Raw genomic sequence first — 17,958 nt, 5'->3', positions numbered from 1 at the left:
TGGACATATTGAGTATTATGAGATACTAGATCTTACTTAAACCTTTTATTTTAGATGGATTCCTGTGATGTAGGTTGGGAGGGGAGTGAGGCACTTTCTCATTCCTGCCAGGTGGGGTGGAAGTCCAGGATTCTTGCTTGGCCTCTACTAACACATGAGGACAGGGCTCCTCATTACTGTTGAGCAAAGCTGGGACTTCTAGGTCTCCAATGAACCACTACTGATACCTCCCCCGCTAAGAGTTAGGTGTGCCTCATTACTTTTTCCTATGTGTTCTCCACTGATACAGCAGGGGATGGAACGTCATTCACAGCCAGTGGGAATGAAAGTCCCAACTCTTGCCGAAACCGGTTTGGCTCAGTGGATAGAGCATCAGCCTGCGGACTGAAAGGTCCCAGGTTCGATTCCGGTCAAGGGCATGTACCTGGGTTGCGGGCACATCCCCAGTAGGAGATGTGCAGGAGGCAGCTGATCAATGTTTCTCTCTCATCGATGTTTCTAACTCTCTATCTCTCTCCCTTCCTCTCTGTAAAAAATCAATAAAATATATTTTAAAAAAAGAAAGTCCCAACTCTCTACTCAGCCTTTTTCTGACACCACCCGGGGAGAGAAGTTGGAGTACCTCATTATTGCCTGGTAAGGGCAGAAGTCCTGGTTTTGCTGTGTGAATGAGGGTGGGGCCACAGTATTTTCTGTAGTGTTTGGATATAGTAGAAAGTTATTTTCTAAAAGCTTATAAAATTTTTCTGTCTTTTTTTTTTTTTTTTGGTCCTTTGAATAGAGAACAGAGACTTTTTTGTTGAAAGCTTTTTTGTCTGAACCCATTCATGATTCTAGGCTGTTGGCTTTGTCAACTCCTCTTCAGGGATACTAATATATGAGGCAAAAATAAACAAAAGAAAACACAGGGAACTCAACACCATGTTATTCTTTGGGGCCTGAGCTCCCTAGCCATTTTGCCACATTCTCTCCATCTTCTAGAGTCATTTTACATTTATTTTGTAAATAATGTCCAGGTTTTTTAGTTACTTAGAGGGACGAATAGGGAAAAGTACATGTACTTCATATTCCCGGGTTTATTTTCACATAATCAATAAACAACATTAAAAAAGAAGATATTGGGTAAGAGATCAACCGAAGGACTTGTATGCATGCATATAAGCATAACCAATGGACATAAGACACTGGGGGGTAGGGGAGGCCAGGGGATTGTCAAGGGCGGGGAAAAAAAGGACACATATGTAATACCCTTTGTAATACTTTAAGCAATAAAAAAATTAAAAAAAAAAAAGAAGAAGATATTGTGAGATATCCACTGTTAACAAAAGGGATCATGGATTTTTAAATGTGCAGAAATACTAATTTAGAGATTTTTTCTAACTTTTCATTAAGCAAGTTATTTAACCATAAATCTGCCTGTCTAAAATTTTCTAACTTTAAAAACCCAAGTTCTAAAATCAAAATTCCTTCCATATCTAATTGTCTTATTAGCACTGTCCAAAAAAAAAAATCTTATTCCCTTTTGGATGACTTATTTTTGGTATATACTATTGAATCTCAGGTCTTACTGTCTTCTTATTTAGTTTTAAATACAGAATATACTTTACAGACTAGCAAATCAAGTCATGATCATGATTTACATTTCTCTAATTTGAGATGGAAAAAGAATAGTCTATATAATTACAAGTACTTCATTCCACAAAGCCCCTAATCATCATCTATTTTTAATCTAGTAACCTTTTTAAAAAGGTAATATATTTAAGGCTACTAAGTCAAAACAAAACAAAAAACACAGGAATACTCAACTTCTGAACTAATCACAATAATATATAAATGTTAGTAAAACTGTGCTAAATTTTTTAATGAAGCTCTTTTTTTAAAACAGATCATATTCAAACACACAAACCTGATATATAGTTCATTATTGCTATAAATAACTTTACATGTTAATGAATATCTAGAATTTACAATGTCATTTTCATCTGACAATATATTTTTAAAAAACTTTAGAATAGTTATACTAAACAAATGAAAGCATAAAGATTATGAGACATCCCAAAGTAGATACTTTAATTACTAGCCTAGTTATTATAAGACATCAGCCATTTTCACTCTGCTGAGCAAAACTGCTCTAAATCCTGGAGGATAGAGCAAAACCAAAGAAAATAAATAATAAACCACATTTATATCATAACTAATGGTGAAATAAGAGTTAACATAACTTGCAGAAATTGTTCATTATTCTCAACTATAGCATAGAAAATAGGCAAGTTTATAAACTATAAATTAAATTCTTCTGATGCCTATATAATACACCAATGAACTTTCAGCTCATTAAGGAAGTCTGAACTACAAGTAAATGAGGCATGCTTTCAAGCGTGTTCCCCTTTATTCAAAACTTGTCATTTTGTTCTGATAACAGACAGACCAATATTAACTTTACACAAATAGTTTTACCACTGGAACAACCTGAGGAAGACATGCATAAGATATGTATGCCATTCAAGTTTTAACTATGGACAAGTTAGCAAATACCTTGGCAATTGTTTAGGCATATAAAAGAAATTGTCCATCAGCTATTTTTTTAAGGGAAATTTTTAAGGAATACCAACTCTTTTGGGAAAATGTTCTTGGTTTGAAATCATATAAATACAAATGGGCAACTGAGCCAAAAGTCACACAGTTTATAATTAAAGGTATATGAAAGGTCTAAAATGGGATTTCTATAGAGAAGTGAAAAAATAGATTTCCTCTCTTTGAAAAAAGTTACAACATCACAAAAGAATGAAAAGCTTAACTTAATTAGAGGTAGACTTGTGAGTCAAAAAGATATGTATTGGGACTAAGATTTTTTACAATTGACTACCGTATTAACAAATGCACTTAAACAGGAAAAACTTTTATCAATTACTTAGCTAAGGCCAGCTGAATCAATGAAATAAAATTTGTGAGATTTAAGCAATCTCACATATACCCTTCTTAATTATCAGATAACACAAATAGACCATCAGCCAAATAGGCAGAGCCTTTGCTATCTACCTTCATTGTATGCTGGGTGAAATATTTAAATATTATATTGGCCAGTGTCAAAATTAAAAGCTATAAATGCTCATGAGAAAAAATTATGCTTGCCCTCGCCGGTTTTGCTCAGTGGATAGAGCATCGACCTGCAGACTGAAGGGTCTCAGATTCAATTCTGGTCAAGGGCATATACCCTGGTTGCAGGCTCAATCCCCAGATCCCCAGTACAGGGCATGCAGGAGGCAGCTGATCAATGATTCTCTCTCATCATTGATGTTTCTATCTCTTGCTCCCTCTCCCTTCCTCTCTGAAATCAATAAAAAAAATTTTTGAAAAAAGAAAGTATGCTTATGAATCTTAAAAAGACTATATATTTGAAAAGTTTCAGTCATGAACTTACCTTATCAGCTTTCAGTTTTCTAAGGAAAGATGGATTATCATATCCTTTTGCTTGTCTTGCCTCTTGCAAATGGTTGATCATCCAGACATTTTTTCTCTGCTTTGCCAAATCAAGTGCTGATTCACCCTGATAATATAAGTGGAAGAAATTCATATTAATAATAAAAACAAAATATTTTAGTTACTAACTTTTAAAGCATATCTATAAAAATAAGTTGACTGCATATTAGTTCATTACTGTTTTTACACTGGGCAGCCAACTACTAGAAGAATCTAAAAATCATTAAATATTACTTATGCTTTCCCATTCAAGATACAATCAAAAAATGAATTTACTCATATAGATTCTATTTGTGCTTGCATTTTGGCTTATATTAGAGAGCAAATCAAAAAGTAGGTATTTTAGTACCTGCTGGATCAGAGACTATCACACAGTTTATCAGTTATTTCATATTCATTAAAGGTTTCATTAGTAATAGTTATTGCTACATAACATCCTGCTATATTACCAAATTTTCAGAACCCTTTCAGTTTAATTTCAATGATGACAAAAGTCTGAAGATGAATACAGGAATAAAAAAATCAACTTCTACTTCTACTACTGTTGTATTGCCATTCTTGATCACCTTAAATTCATTCACCCATAGAAATTTCCAAAGAGAATAAGATAAGAGCAGTAACTAAAAAAGAGTGAACCTCAAGTTATGAACTTGTAGTTCCCTTTTATCTCAAGAAAAAGAATGCCAAGGAATATAAGTGAACAGAACTAAAACCTTTTAAAGGAAGTAAGAAACAAGAAATAGCGTCCCTAATTCTAGATCTATGCTTCTTTATGCCTGTATTAATTTAAAATCTTCTCCTTTAAATTAATCAAACACCTACATATCTATTTTAATATTTTCCACTATTTATCTAGTACTTCCAGTATAAATGTGAAATTAAACATTTTCCAAATTTGCCAAAATTTCAAGAATGTATCATTGAATATTTAAAATTACTTTAAAAAGAAGAAAAAATATTAACATTTTAATTTTAAAAACTAGATGAAAATAAAGGAATAAGGAGCCTCGGGGTGCCTTACTTATGAGGGATGATTATCAAGTATGAAGTACAGTTTATTTTTTTAAAAACCTAAAAAATTTAAAAAAGCAAACCACTACCACCAATAGCAACAACTATAACAACACCAAAATAACAACAGAAAGCCCAACCAATCCTTTAATAAAAAGAGCAATTGTATTTAAGTAGGAACAGGCTAATCTAGGTGGGTCTTCCACAAATAGGAATATTTACTTTTAAATATCTCCTTACCTATTCAAAGATTCTATCACCTAAGTTGTTAGAACCAGCTAATTAATCCAAACTATAAAGATTACCTGAATAAAAGCAATCCCTTGGATAACAACTCCCAGAGAATATTCTGCAGTTGCCTCGGTCCAGCTGAGCATCCCTTCCACTAGAGGGCCATGTGACACCTAGGGATTGCCTAGATAAAAAGATGGAGGGAGCTTTAAGAAATCTTTCAACTACTCCTCTAGTCAACTGACTGCTTTTGTATAGTTCTTTTATTCAGCTGGTAAAATAAACAAGCAATTAATTTAAAGAACTGTATTAAAACCAGGGTTCCGAATCAAGTCTTTATTTGATCACTCCATGTGTTAGCTAAAATAGTAAACAATAACATCTCTTAAATGGAGTATTTATGGACAATGTGACTTATAATAAAAGAAATTCTTCAAGGATTTTGGTCAGATAAATAAACATTATGGAAGGTGGAGGTTGAAAGATCATATTTTGCCTAAGTTAGGTTGAATTTCATTATTAAAATGAAGGAAAATTCTTCCTTGGAGACCATCTAGGTCAGGTACTTAAGAGGTAATAAAACTACTTTCTAAAAACAGTTTCTTACCTCATTTCAAAAAAACTATACGAGTCTTCCAATATGTTAATTAACGAGGCTCAGTAATTTTACATTCTTCGCAAGCTAAAATTTATGTCCTTTAATCATTTTAGAAAGAAAAAAATTACAAATGCTTGGGCATTACTCCAAGATTGTTTTCTCAATACCCAATTCATCTATATTTATCTGCATAACCAAAAAGATGTGCAAGGGGGTAAAATATTTTTTTAAACTCACAAATGAGATGTTACCATAAAAAAGGATAACTATATAGGTCATTTAAAAAAAATCTTAGTATTCCCAAATAACTCCCCCCATTATTACTACTTAAAATTCAAATATATCCTATGTAGCTATTATCCAGGTTCTTAATTTTTTTTAAGTCATCAGATGAAAGTCTTCTCGAAAAGCTGAAATTTAATTTTTTAATAATAATTTCAGAGGTCCATGGATCCACCCCCTAATCAAAATCAAGAACCTCTAGTCTGGGGTATATAGCCTTTTCTAATCCTTCTAGGGATCAAAGTAGCCATTTTAAAGTTACCTACCATTTAATATTAATTGTCTCCAAAATAAGTTCTATCTTCTTTTGATAAAATAATCACGTGTTTATACATTAAAAGAATTGAATTCTTTAGTCAAATAACTCATTTACAAGGGTAAATACCTAGTTAATATAAAGACAGATTTCTAAGCAACTTAAGCTTTGCCTTATTTAGAAAATAGTTATTTTAGAAGAGGATCAGCTGATAGCTATATAACTATTATAACACAAAGTATAATTTATCATATTCTTTAAAGAATGTAACTTTTACTGGCTATTAAAGCCATTTCCAGATGTGTAGGCTACATCTTTTTGTCATAATTCATGATTAGTAACAAACTCTTTCTTAAGACTTGAAAAAATGTAAAAATATACAGGTATAAATCAACTTTACTTGTCAAATTCCTGGACAAAAAATCTTAACTGTTTTTTTTAATAAACTTTTCCCTTTCAAACTTTGCAGCAATTTAAGTTTATTTAATTAGCTTGGCATTCCACATAAGTAAAAGACACCACTCAAATTAAATATGAGTAAAGCGGAACCAATTCCTATCACCTTCACCCCAGAAAAGTTTTCCTTCAGTCTTCACAACCTTTATATCATAAGACATTCAATTATTCAAACCAAAACGTACCATCAATGCTATTTTCTTTCACCTTCATATCTAATCTACCTCTTCATTTCTACTCTATCATTTCCAAATCAACTCATTTATAATTATCTCTATTCCTACAATAAGCTAAACTAAATCATTAGAGTTGCAATAGCCTAACTCCGTGGTCGGCAAACTGCGGCTCGCGAGCCACATGCGGCTCTTTGGCCCCTTGAGTGTGGCTCTTCCTAAGCCTTAGGAGTACCCTAATCAAGTTAATAACAATGGACCTACCTATATAGTTTAAGTTTTAAAAATTTGGCTCTCAAAAGAAATTTCAATCGTTGTACTGTTGATATTTGGCTCTGTTGACTAATGAGTTTGCCGACCACTGGCCTAACTGATCTTCATCCATCCCTTCCATTTTCTTAATTCTTTGATGCTATTCTTCCTACAGCAACTAAAGTAATCTTTTAAAAATATTTAAAACACAAAGATTATATAACCAGCCTACATAAAGCCTTCCTTTTGTTTTTCATGACTGAGAATACAATTCAAGCCCCTTATCATGGCCCTGTATAATCTGGCATCTGCTTCTCTCCGTGGCTTCACTCCCTTGTTCACTGCTATTGGTCCAGGCCATCATTTTTGCACCTCTAACATGGCAAGCTAATTCCTGGCTTATTCATTATCCCTAGGCCTTGCACTTGCAGTTTCCTCTACATCACAAAGGCTAACACGGGCCAAATAAAAGTTTAAGTTTATGTGGGCCACAAAAAAACAAAAGCTTCAATTCTCATAGAAACATAGATTTATTTTGAAAAGTATAGTATAAAAAAAAGAACAAGAGCAATGATAAAATTAATGTTTTCTTTCTGACACTGGCATCTCTTCTCTGCTATCTTTCCTACTTCGGGGGAAATCTTGTTCACAGTGATTACTTTCGAAACTGACACAAGGTAAATGTCAGTAATTCTGGATCTGACAGGAGACTTATTTCCTTTCATAATTGTAAATAATTGCTCACACCTTTGTATTGGCTGGGCCACAAAAATATTCGTTGTGAGCCGCATGCAGCCACGAGTTTGACATGCTTGCTCACATGGTAAGTTTTTTCCCAAATATCTTTGCATAATTGAGCCCTCTTCATCCGACAAGTTCACAGCAAATGTCATCTCCTCAGAGGCTTTCACAAATCACCCTCACATGATGTGGCTCTCTCAGCCCTCATCACTCTACTCCATTTGCCTATGTGTGCGTGTGTGTTTAATTTACTATTGTCTATTCTCTCAATATAATGTAAATTCTGAGAGAACAGGGACTTCATCTCTCTTAAATACTGCGACTTCACAGCATTGAACATTGTTGAATGAATAAATGGCTTCCATTAGAAGGTGGTGACTAGACTTCAGCATATTAGGAATGCCAGATTCCAGTAGACTAGGCATCTGATACTTATTTTAATTACATAAAAAGTGCATTCTAAAACAAAAATCTACTTTTCCACCAGTGTAGATAAAAAGATTATTTTTACTCGGAAAGTATAAATGTTCCCTGAGCAACTAAAGCAACTCCTTAGACTTTCTTTAAAAATAATGTCCCTCCAGAAACTATTAGGGAATTAATTACATTTAAAATATTCTTATCGCCAAAACCGGTTTGGCTCAGTGGATAGAACGTCGGCCTGCAGACTGAAAGGTCCCAGGTTCGATTCCAGTCAAGGGCATGTACCTGGGTTGTGGGCACATCCCCAGTAAGAGATGTGCAGGAGGCAGCTGATCAATGTTTCTCTCTCATCGATGTTTCTAACTCTCTCTCTCTCCTTTCCTCTCTGTAAAAAATCAATAAAATATATTAAAATAAATAAATAAATAAAATATTCTTATCAATAAATAACCCTGATTGTACATGTCAGATAAAATGGAAATCTTCATAAAAAGAAAGTGACTAAAAAAATATATCATGACAAAGTTCTACAGGCACAATAATTATCTTAATTATTGACACTAGATTCTGCAAAGTATTCACATGAACTGTACTAGTTAAGGAAGCTACATTCATTTATCCTATCTTGGCACTAAATAATTCATGTGTCTGAACCTAGAAAATATTAAAAATATGAGGCTCAAACCATTTAAATCTTTTCAAGTATCTCTATTCTTACCATTACTTTTCTGTGTAAATTCATTATAGATTATTTCTCTTACTAAGACTAATCAAAAGCTTATGCAATGGTTAATGTGGACTGCAAGTGTTCACTATTTATTTGAGAAGAAATTAAATTTACAAACCACACCTCAACTTCTTAAAAATCATAATCAAAAAGAAATTATCTAAAATTTTATATGAATAGAAATGATATTTTTAAATGCTCAAAATATATATGCTACTAGTTTCCAACTCCAGAATGGTGTAGTCATCTTGTCATAATTCCTTGGTATTACCGCAATTTTAATACTGATATGGCTCTTGGCAGTCTATGAAGATCCACTATTTGCCATATTGAAACTAGTTCTATCTTTTCAATAATATAATGCTAAAAATCTTAAAATGTATTCGGAGGCATAATTACTCTAGGTATGACTGGTAGCCAAAGAAAAGAATAAAAATAGCACTCTAAAACAATTCAGGTTATAAAATATAAGGTAATCTCATTGATTTTTTTCTTATAGGGATATTGGTCAGATTTAGTCAAACTCCTCCTTCCTTATACTTTAGGTCTTAATCCCTAACTTACTAATTATAGTGTTATGAACCTTTCAGAGTTTCCTATTTAAAAATGTATGGAAAAGCAAAATTTTCTCCCTATAATTTCAGAGTAGCAGAGAAGTATATTACCTAAGTCATGAAAACTAACAGTAAAGCTCAAGACTACACAAATCATCATTCAGTCAGTCACCAAATATTTAAGGGTGCCCATCATGTGTCAGGCACTATGACATGTTGATTTGCAGACAAGACCGCTCTTATCACTTTGGGTAGGAACAAGAACTTTTTTATTTTTTTTAAAGAGATAAAGAAAATGTGTCTGTTTTTTAAAAAATTTCTTAGTTTCCAATAAGGTATGTGATATTTACTTTTAAATATTTTTAATTAAACTCATTTCTAAATATTGGTTATATGAACTATATTAGGCACCTTATATCTAGTCTAAGCTATTTCATTTTAGTAGTTTAAGCTTCACTTTTTAGAGTAATACAAGAGAGACATAAATAGATGCCCTGATCCAGCAGGAGATAACCTACTTTTTGATTGCCGTTTCATAGTATTATGTGCTTGAGCCCTTCTCATAGTTAATTACCACATATCCCTTAGAAATTTAAAAAACATGACTCAGAAAATATTATGGTTTATAGTCAAAATTAAAGAACACTTGTCATTGACACAGTTATTTATGAATACACATTACTGAAAGATGATGTTTAAAAGTTTAGCCCGGCTGGTGTGGCTCAGTAGTTGAGCATCAACCCATGAACGAAGAGGTCCCTGATTTGATTCCCAGTCAGGGCACATGCCCAGGTTACAGGCTTGATCCCCAATAAGGGTGTGCAGGAGGCAGCCAATTGATGATGTTTCTCTCTCATCAATGTTTCGAGGTCTCTAGCCTTCTCCTGCTCTCTCTAAAAGCAATAAAAACATTTAAAAATATAAAAGTTTAAAGTCATTTCACAGAATCTGTTGCTAAAAAACAGGGTAGATCCTTAAGCTTTAAAAATGAGAATGGTTACCCAAAATTTAAGACTACCAAAAGAACATTCTTACAAATATCCATAAAATATCTACAAATTTCAAAATGCTCAGAGTATAAATGATAATTGAGCTTTGCTTAGATAATTTTGTGTATTTTTCCTGGATTAGTCCAGCATTTGGAGGAGAGAGTTTCTCTTTATAAACATCACAAAGGTGTTTATCAAATTTAAAGGTTTTGACCTTTAACATAAAAGACAATAAATGATCTAGTCAAGGAATTACTAAAAGTTATTATGGGTAATGTGGTTTAAGTATAAACTTGTGATTCTCTGTAATGATCTTCTTAAAGAAACCAAAACACTATTCCCTTCAGCTATAAAAATACAGATTATATAATTTCCAAAAGTAATAAGAATTCACTAATGAAAAGGCCACCAAAATCTGAAAATTACTTCAATACTATAAGATGAAAGTAAATAAACCAGTCTTTCAAAAAAAATTTCTTGCATGAAGGCAAATAGTTGAGCTTAAATAAGAAGTTTCTTCATCTTTGATAGTTTGTGAAAAAACCTGGTTTATTGAGAAATTTGTTTCTTATAACCACATTTTACATAGCATAATAAATATAGGATACTTTTACCTTGATATTCTGGGCATCAACATTAGCTCCAGCTTCCAGAAGAAGACTAATGACTGTGGTATTCCCTGCTAGTACTGACCAATGCAAAGCAGTGTTTTTGTGATACTTGTCACCAAGGTTAACTGAAACATTGAATGTTAAAAGCAATCTAGTTGGATCCACACTGAAAAGGAAAAAAGAAACAACAACAACAACAACCCTAATTTCAATTATAGAAATCATTACAGATACTAAACTGTGTTTGTATTCGCATTCCATCTTGGAACACTTCTAATCTAACCTATACTCAACAACTTTATAATCACAAATGAGATAACATTTTAATATGAAATATTAAGTATGTGAAATACTATATAAAGTAATACAGTTCTAAGAGAGAGCATACTTGGTCCTGATATTTTCTTTTTTTGATCTTGGAATTATGACTTTAATATCTATATAATTAAACAATTATATTTTTTAATTATAAACCTGGATTGTTCCTAAAATGATTTAAGGCAACTTACTAATATATAAAACTTGTTAATATGCAAATCACGTGAAAAAATTCATTGCTTTTTTAAAAAAGATAACATCCTCTTCCATTCTTAGAAATTGTTGAAAGAAAATAGATTAAGGTACTACATTATTAAGGTAAGGGTAAGCATAGAGATTCAAACATCCAAAAAGGTTATTTGTCATATACTATGTATTCATAATGAAAAATTTAAGTATTAACAAGTATAACATTACTGCTTTCTCTTTTCAACTATTTACATTTTATTATGTTGAAAATGTGAATAATATTTTATAATGCATACATACCTATGTGTTCTATAAGCTGCCCACATTAACGGTGTCATTCCATTCTGATCCATCATATCTACATCCTGATAAAGTAAAAAAAAAAAAAAATTACTAAATTCCTAAACAATTTACTTGGAAAAATCTAATTTACATATCATAGGAGAAGCCAATATAACACTATTCAATCATGAGTGATTTATGAAACTTTTTTCTTAACTTCAAAGTAAAACTATTCACTGTCACTAATTTCTCTCTTTCCTCTCCCTGTGCCATCACAAGTATATACCTTTCTTGTTCTTCCCTCTCAAGAGAATTGTAATTTTGGTTCTAAAACATTTGATACTTACATTATTATAAAAATGTGACTATTCCCAGCAAAATCATGTAGTAAATCATGATTACTTTTCTTCTACTACCTAACTTTTTGCTTTACTTGGCACTATCTCCCCCTGCTCTCCCCACCCCAACCCCCACCCCGCCCTTTGCTTAGTTTTTCTTTTTTTTTAAGCAAATTGAAATGAAAACTATCACCTACTCAACCAAAACTCTTCCCTAATTATCCAAGTCTAACTTCAAGACATTCTGATGTATCAGGGATTCTATCAGTTTCACTTCCCTAAAATTCTCTCTCCTAATTCACTCCAATCTGGACCCATTAACCTATATAACCGAAGCATCTATCTCATTAACTAAGAGTTATTTGAGGATCAAAATTATGTTAAATTCACATATTCTCAGTGCCCAGCACAGTAGATGATCAAAAATCATTCATTAAATGAAAAGACATGTTTATTCATCTACTCCTGGAAAAGGCACAGGCTTTAGAATAAGACAGACATGGTTTTGAATTCCTAGCTCTACTACTTAATAGCTAAAGACTGGAAAAAGTACTTTAATTCTAAGCCTCAGCTTCCTCATCTAAAAATATAAATACAAATAATGGCTATAAGACCCTTGTAATGAATAAATGGAATCTTATGTGTTCCTAGTCCAAAGCCTGGAACATAACAGACATTCAACAAATATTAAGTTTCCTCTTCCCCCTTTCCCCATCACCCACTCCTGAATTACATTAAATCGGCAGCTCTAATCTGACCTGTTATCTAATTACCAGTCAGTGGAGAGAGAGCAGATTTACAGTGAGTACACTGTAAAACACGTATCTCTATGTAGCAGTTCTCTGTGAGTCATTATTACTGATGGGAGTATGTCTCAAATGTCAATATTTTTTTTAATATATTTTATTGATTTTTTACAGAGAGGAAGGGAGAGGGACAGAGAGTTAGAAACATCGATGAGAGAGAAACATCGATCAGCTGCCTCCTGCACACTCCCCCACTGGGGATGTGCCTGCAACCAAGGTACATGCCCTTGACTGGAATCGAACCTGGGACCCTTGAGTCCACAGGCTGACACTCTATCCACTGAGCCAAACCAGCTAGGGCTCAAATGTCAATATTATCCAAGTGTATTGAGGTAGAAAAAAAGCTGAGAACCACTACATTAGACAAACTAGAACACACATGTTTGGATGTTGTCATTAGTTTAGTGCCTCATCATGAATAATGTAATTAAATGCTATTCTTTATCTATTATAAACCCATTTCTGGATTTACTTTAAATATTTTGGGGAACATTTCATGTAACCTCACACAATATTTCCAATACTATATACGTTGATTTTTTTAAATTAAAAAATCTTCTCTAAAAAATGGCAAGCTTCCTTGTTTATTACAGGGGAATTAAGTACTTTATCTTATTTTACTTCCTTCAGCTGTCATGGTTTCAAGAAAGCTCAATTAAATTTGATGCCCAATTAAAACAAACAGGTAAATTATTATGTTTAGATTTCTTCTTCCTTTTTGTAAGTCTTTTCATATCCTTTTAAAAAAGTGATGGCATTAAAAATATCAATAAATAAAAAATGTAAAATTAAGTCACATCTCTAGAGTACTTAAAAGAAAAATGAAATTCAACCTTTTCTCTCTTTCGCACAGGATTTAAAACTTGGTACTTCTTTTCCAATTACAGCCTGGATGTATGGGTATTCTCTATTAGGAATAATTAACAAGCCCAGATCAATAGCTTATGAGAATTCCATGATTAACAGGGATCCATAACTTAGCATTTTCCCTTTTTCTCCTGAAAATCATCCAAAGGAATTGGTAGTGAACACTAAATATATTTAATGGTATAACTAAAATGAAACATTTGTGAAGAATAGAATGACAAACTGTATGGAAATGTTATATGTCCTAAAAATGTAAAATTGCTCCAATTAACAAAAAATGGGGGGAAGGGAATAGAAAAAGAAGGTTGAAAAAAAAAGTATGATGAGTGCCTAATCTGTAATAGTTATAACTCAAAGGATGTTATTTAAAGCTGAAAAATCAAGAAATAGAAATGTAGTTATATTTATCAGAACAAAGATAGTACTAAGAAAAAACAGTATTATAGACTAAAGTCAGTGAAAGAGAAGAGAAAGAAGAAATAAAAATATACTTATTAGTGCTTATACTTCGGAACTAATCAAAACTAATAAAATTTGAACACTGACTGAAGAGAGAGAATTGTGTGACTATCTGAGGAAAGGATTTACTGAGCAGAAGAAACAGCAAACACAAAGGCTCTAAGACAATAACATATCAGAGCTGCTCAAGAAATAGCAAGACTGGGATAATTAAAGCAGAGTAAGATGGCAGAAGTTAAGTTCGAGAGGCATCCAGGGCTAGATCACATAGGCCAAGGAAGGACTTTGGACCCCATTCAAAGTATAATGCAATGCACGTTAGAGGGGTGTGCTTTACAACATATTAGAGTATACAAGGTAAAAAATGCTGGAAAAATATATACGAAACTGTTAAAGGAAGTAACCTCATTGGGGAAAAGAGGGGAGGGAGAAGTAAGATTTCATTTTCTAACTCATACTCTTCTATTATGTTTGAATAATTTAATTATGCATGTGTTACGGCTGTAAGCAGAAAAATAATTTACTTATGAAAAAGAGTAATTATTTGAAAGATATTTATCACCATCATCATGCATTTATTATACAAAAAGTACCATGACAGGTAGAAACCATTGCTCTTTAATAATTTTATAGCCTACGGGCCACACGTTTGACATGCTTGGAAAAGATTACTGAAATCATCCAAATTCTAAAATTAATGCACTAACAAAAAGACCAGGAAGACTCAAAGATTTACACTTTTCTTACCCAGTTAAAAAGTGAAAGAAAAAAATGAGTATTATGAAATTATATCTGCAATACAGAAAGCCATTAAAGATATTGTCATATGCTATGGCACTATCTACTCCTTCAACCACCAGTCTAGAAGAAACTGTGGGAGAACAAGGATAATCCCCTGTAGTTGGTCTCCAACGATGGCCACCAGTAAACCTCACCTCCCGGTATTCAAGCCCTTGCGTTACCACTTTGAACATGGTCTGGGCTCCATTACTTCCTGTAACTGAAAAAAATGGAGAAATGCTGCTGTGCCAGTTCAAGACCTAAGACTTAAAAAAGGCAAAACAGCTTCTACTTCTGTTCTGTTGGGACCTCTGAGCCACCATGTAAGTCCACTTTCCCTGCTGCAGAGACCACATTGTGTGTGTGGTGTGGGGGGAGGGGGGAGGGTACTGTGGAGAAGTTCTGAGACTGCATGGAGAAAAAAAAAGAGGCCAAGCTGTCTCAACATTCCAGTTGAGCCCAGCCTTTTAGCCATTCCTACCAAGGTACAAAGTACGTTTAAGTGAGCTACCCTCTAGCTCAGCTGAGTTCCCAGATGACTGCAGCTCCCAGCAATTATCACAAGAACCACCTAGTCAAGGCCAACCACAGAACTGTGAAATATAATAAATTCTGGTGTTGTTCTTAAGCCATCAATTTTGAGGTAGTTTGTTAACACAGTAATAAATAAACTCCCCCTTCCAGAAATTAACTTAACCAGTTTATGCCTCTTTTCCTAAGCTATAATGCACAAACACAACTGTCATTGCTTGACACTGCCAACAACAAATATCTCAAGGGATTCATAAAATAAATACTATTCAAATTCTAAATCAGCATAAAAGTTTAAATTAAAATAAATATAGGTTAATTACAATCAACTCAAATCATTTGTCTTACTCTTATAATGAGATCCTTAGCTATAAAACTAATATTTAAGCATAACCAGAAAAAATACATGAAAGAAAAACTGAGTGGCATCACTTTTAACAAAATACATTTATTACAAAAACATGATACATATAAACTTGTAATATTTAACATGATTATAGTCAATGTACATTCAAGAAAACTCAGACAAACCACTTAAATCATGAGAAGTTTTCTGGCATGTGTGAAACAGCATTATTTTATTTAGCAGAAACTGAAAACTGATCTTAAAGAATTTATCCCCCTCGAGAGGTACTTAATATAGAAAATAGCCAGTAATATGTTCAAAAAGTTTAAATGAATTCAGATGATATATTTTTTAAAATACCTAAATTGTCTTCCTTACTTTCTGGGATTCACCTCTGTCACTCTCGGAAATAAAAAAGCCCAACTTAATGGACTATTATGTGTTCATGATTATCTTCCTTATTTTCATGTTAACTACATAAAATATCACATAGCTGAATATCAAACTAATTACCGTATATATTTATTTCTTCTCTTCATCCATCAGAAAGTATTATTTAAATATTACCAGGTTATTACATTTGTAACACCAATGACATCAGGCATTTAAACCATGAAGAACATCTGATTAAAATCCACCATTGTGATTTTTTTACCTGTCCTTTTGCAATGAGATAAGCAACAATTGAGGTATGTCCAAATTGAGCAGCCAGATGAATACAGCTACATCCTTCTCCATCAATTAATGAAGGATCTGCACCATATTTCATTAGTTGCACAACCATAGATAGATGTCCTTGTCTAAAACATAAAAGAATAAACAGTTAGATATACAGTTATTTCAAATAGTATCCTCTGGAAAGATCTTTCTTTTAAATAGGGTAATGGTAAAAAAAAAAAAATAACAAAAATACCTTTTAAAATTATTTTATAACAGGCATATGTGTCAAGACACATTTAGGGTTCATGGTTCTTAATTCTTAACTGGAATAACTGTCCTTGGAAATTTAGATACTCATAACTTCTTTAAATCTGTAATAAATAGTTATTATATTCCATCATGATAGTAATTGTTTGATAAACTGGGCAACTTCTTTAGTTGTAATATATATAGGCTGCAAAAGTATTATTACATTTACAAGTCTAATGTTTAACCCAATCATATAACTAACTGGATTAACATAAACATAGTTCATTCCCTAAGGACATTTGGGACAATAAACTTTCTGAACCTAACTTGGTTCAGAAAGCAGCAGATAGAGTCTTGGAATTAGGAGAGCTGTATAACATGCAAGACAGTCTATGGGCAGAAGACACTCAGATTATTACGCTTTACTTACCTCACAAGTTTACTGTAGACTAAGTCAATACACATGAAAGAATTTTGTAAATTATGAAGTATAACATAAAGGTTTTTTTATGATGCCTTATTTGTTATGTCTTTAACTTTTATCCTAATGCAGGTAACATTGAACAGCAATACATTAGTATAATGATGCTAATACTATTGGCATAATACGTTTTCCTATTCATTATAGCATATCATTAAAAAAGTTGCTTAGTTACAGACTAATAAAGAAACCAAAAGGAAAAATAAATCCAGAAGCAGATTTAAACCTTGTGGCCCAATGCAATGGAGTTGAATTTAGGTCTCCTCCAAGCTGATCCACAATAGCACCTTTCGAAATGTAGTATCTATAAGACAAAATTTTAAATAATTTAGACAACTTTCATTTTCAATTTTTAAGAAATTATGTAAAAAAAAGAAAAGTGTTTTTCATTTTAGATCTCCAACTAGTTTATGCCTTTAAAGATAAATGATCATTTGTGAGAGTTTAAAAAATACATTTAGCAGAATTTTATATCAAACACATCACCTTCTTTTGTTCTAGAAGTAAAAGGGAAAAAATTTAAGTTACCAAAAAGTTACAATTTGGTAATAGCAATACCAAATAACAATCATGTAAAAAATCAAGCAAGAAAAAACAAAAAACCAAGCAGTCAGAGAACCCCAAAGACTTGGTTCAGAAAGCAGCAGATAGAGTCTTGGAATTAGGAGAGCTGTATAACATGCTAGACAGTCAATGGGCAGAAGACACTCAGATTATTAAGCTTTACTTACCTCACAAGTTTACTGTAGACTAAGTCAAACAATACACATGAAAGAATTTTGTAAATTATAAAGTATAGCATAAAGGTGTTTTTTTTATGATGCCTTGTTTGTTATGACTTGAACGCTGTGTTGCTTTTTTTAAAAAA

General features: G+C 32.6%; 1 protein-coding gene across 1 annotated transcript in view; it reads right to left on the bottom strand.

Annotated features, from left to right (window-relative positions):
• ZDHHC17 (zinc finger DHHC-type containing 17) overlaps positions 1 to 17,958 on the bottom strand; it is a 76,550-nt gene that overhangs the window by 28,287 nt on the left and 30,305 nt on the right. The window contains exons 4-8 of the mRNA XM_006084038.1: positions 17,317 to 17,394; positions 16,356 to 16,500; positions 11,592 to 11,656; positions 10,788 to 10,950; positions 3,422 to 3,547 (exon numbers count right to left, since the gene is read on the bottom strand). Of these exons, the coding sequence (XP_006084100.1) occupies positions 3,422 to 3,547; positions 10,788 to 10,950; positions 11,592 to 11,656; positions 16,356 to 16,500; positions 17,317 to 17,394 (577 nt within the window). The remainder of the gene's footprint in view (positions 1 to 3,421; positions 3,548 to 10,787; positions 10,951 to 11,591; positions 11,657 to 16,355; positions 16,501 to 17,316; positions 17,395 to 17,958) is intronic.

Source organism: Myotis lucifugus, unplaced genomic scaffold, assembly GCF_000147115.1.
Source record: "Myotis lucifugus unplaced genomic scaffold, Myoluc2.0 scaffold_9, whole genome shotgun sequence".
NCBI lineage: Eukaryota > Metazoa > Chordata > Mammalia > Chiroptera > Vespertilionidae > Myotis > Myotis lucifugus.
This window is presented reverse-complemented; position numbering and strand designations above follow the sequence as displayed.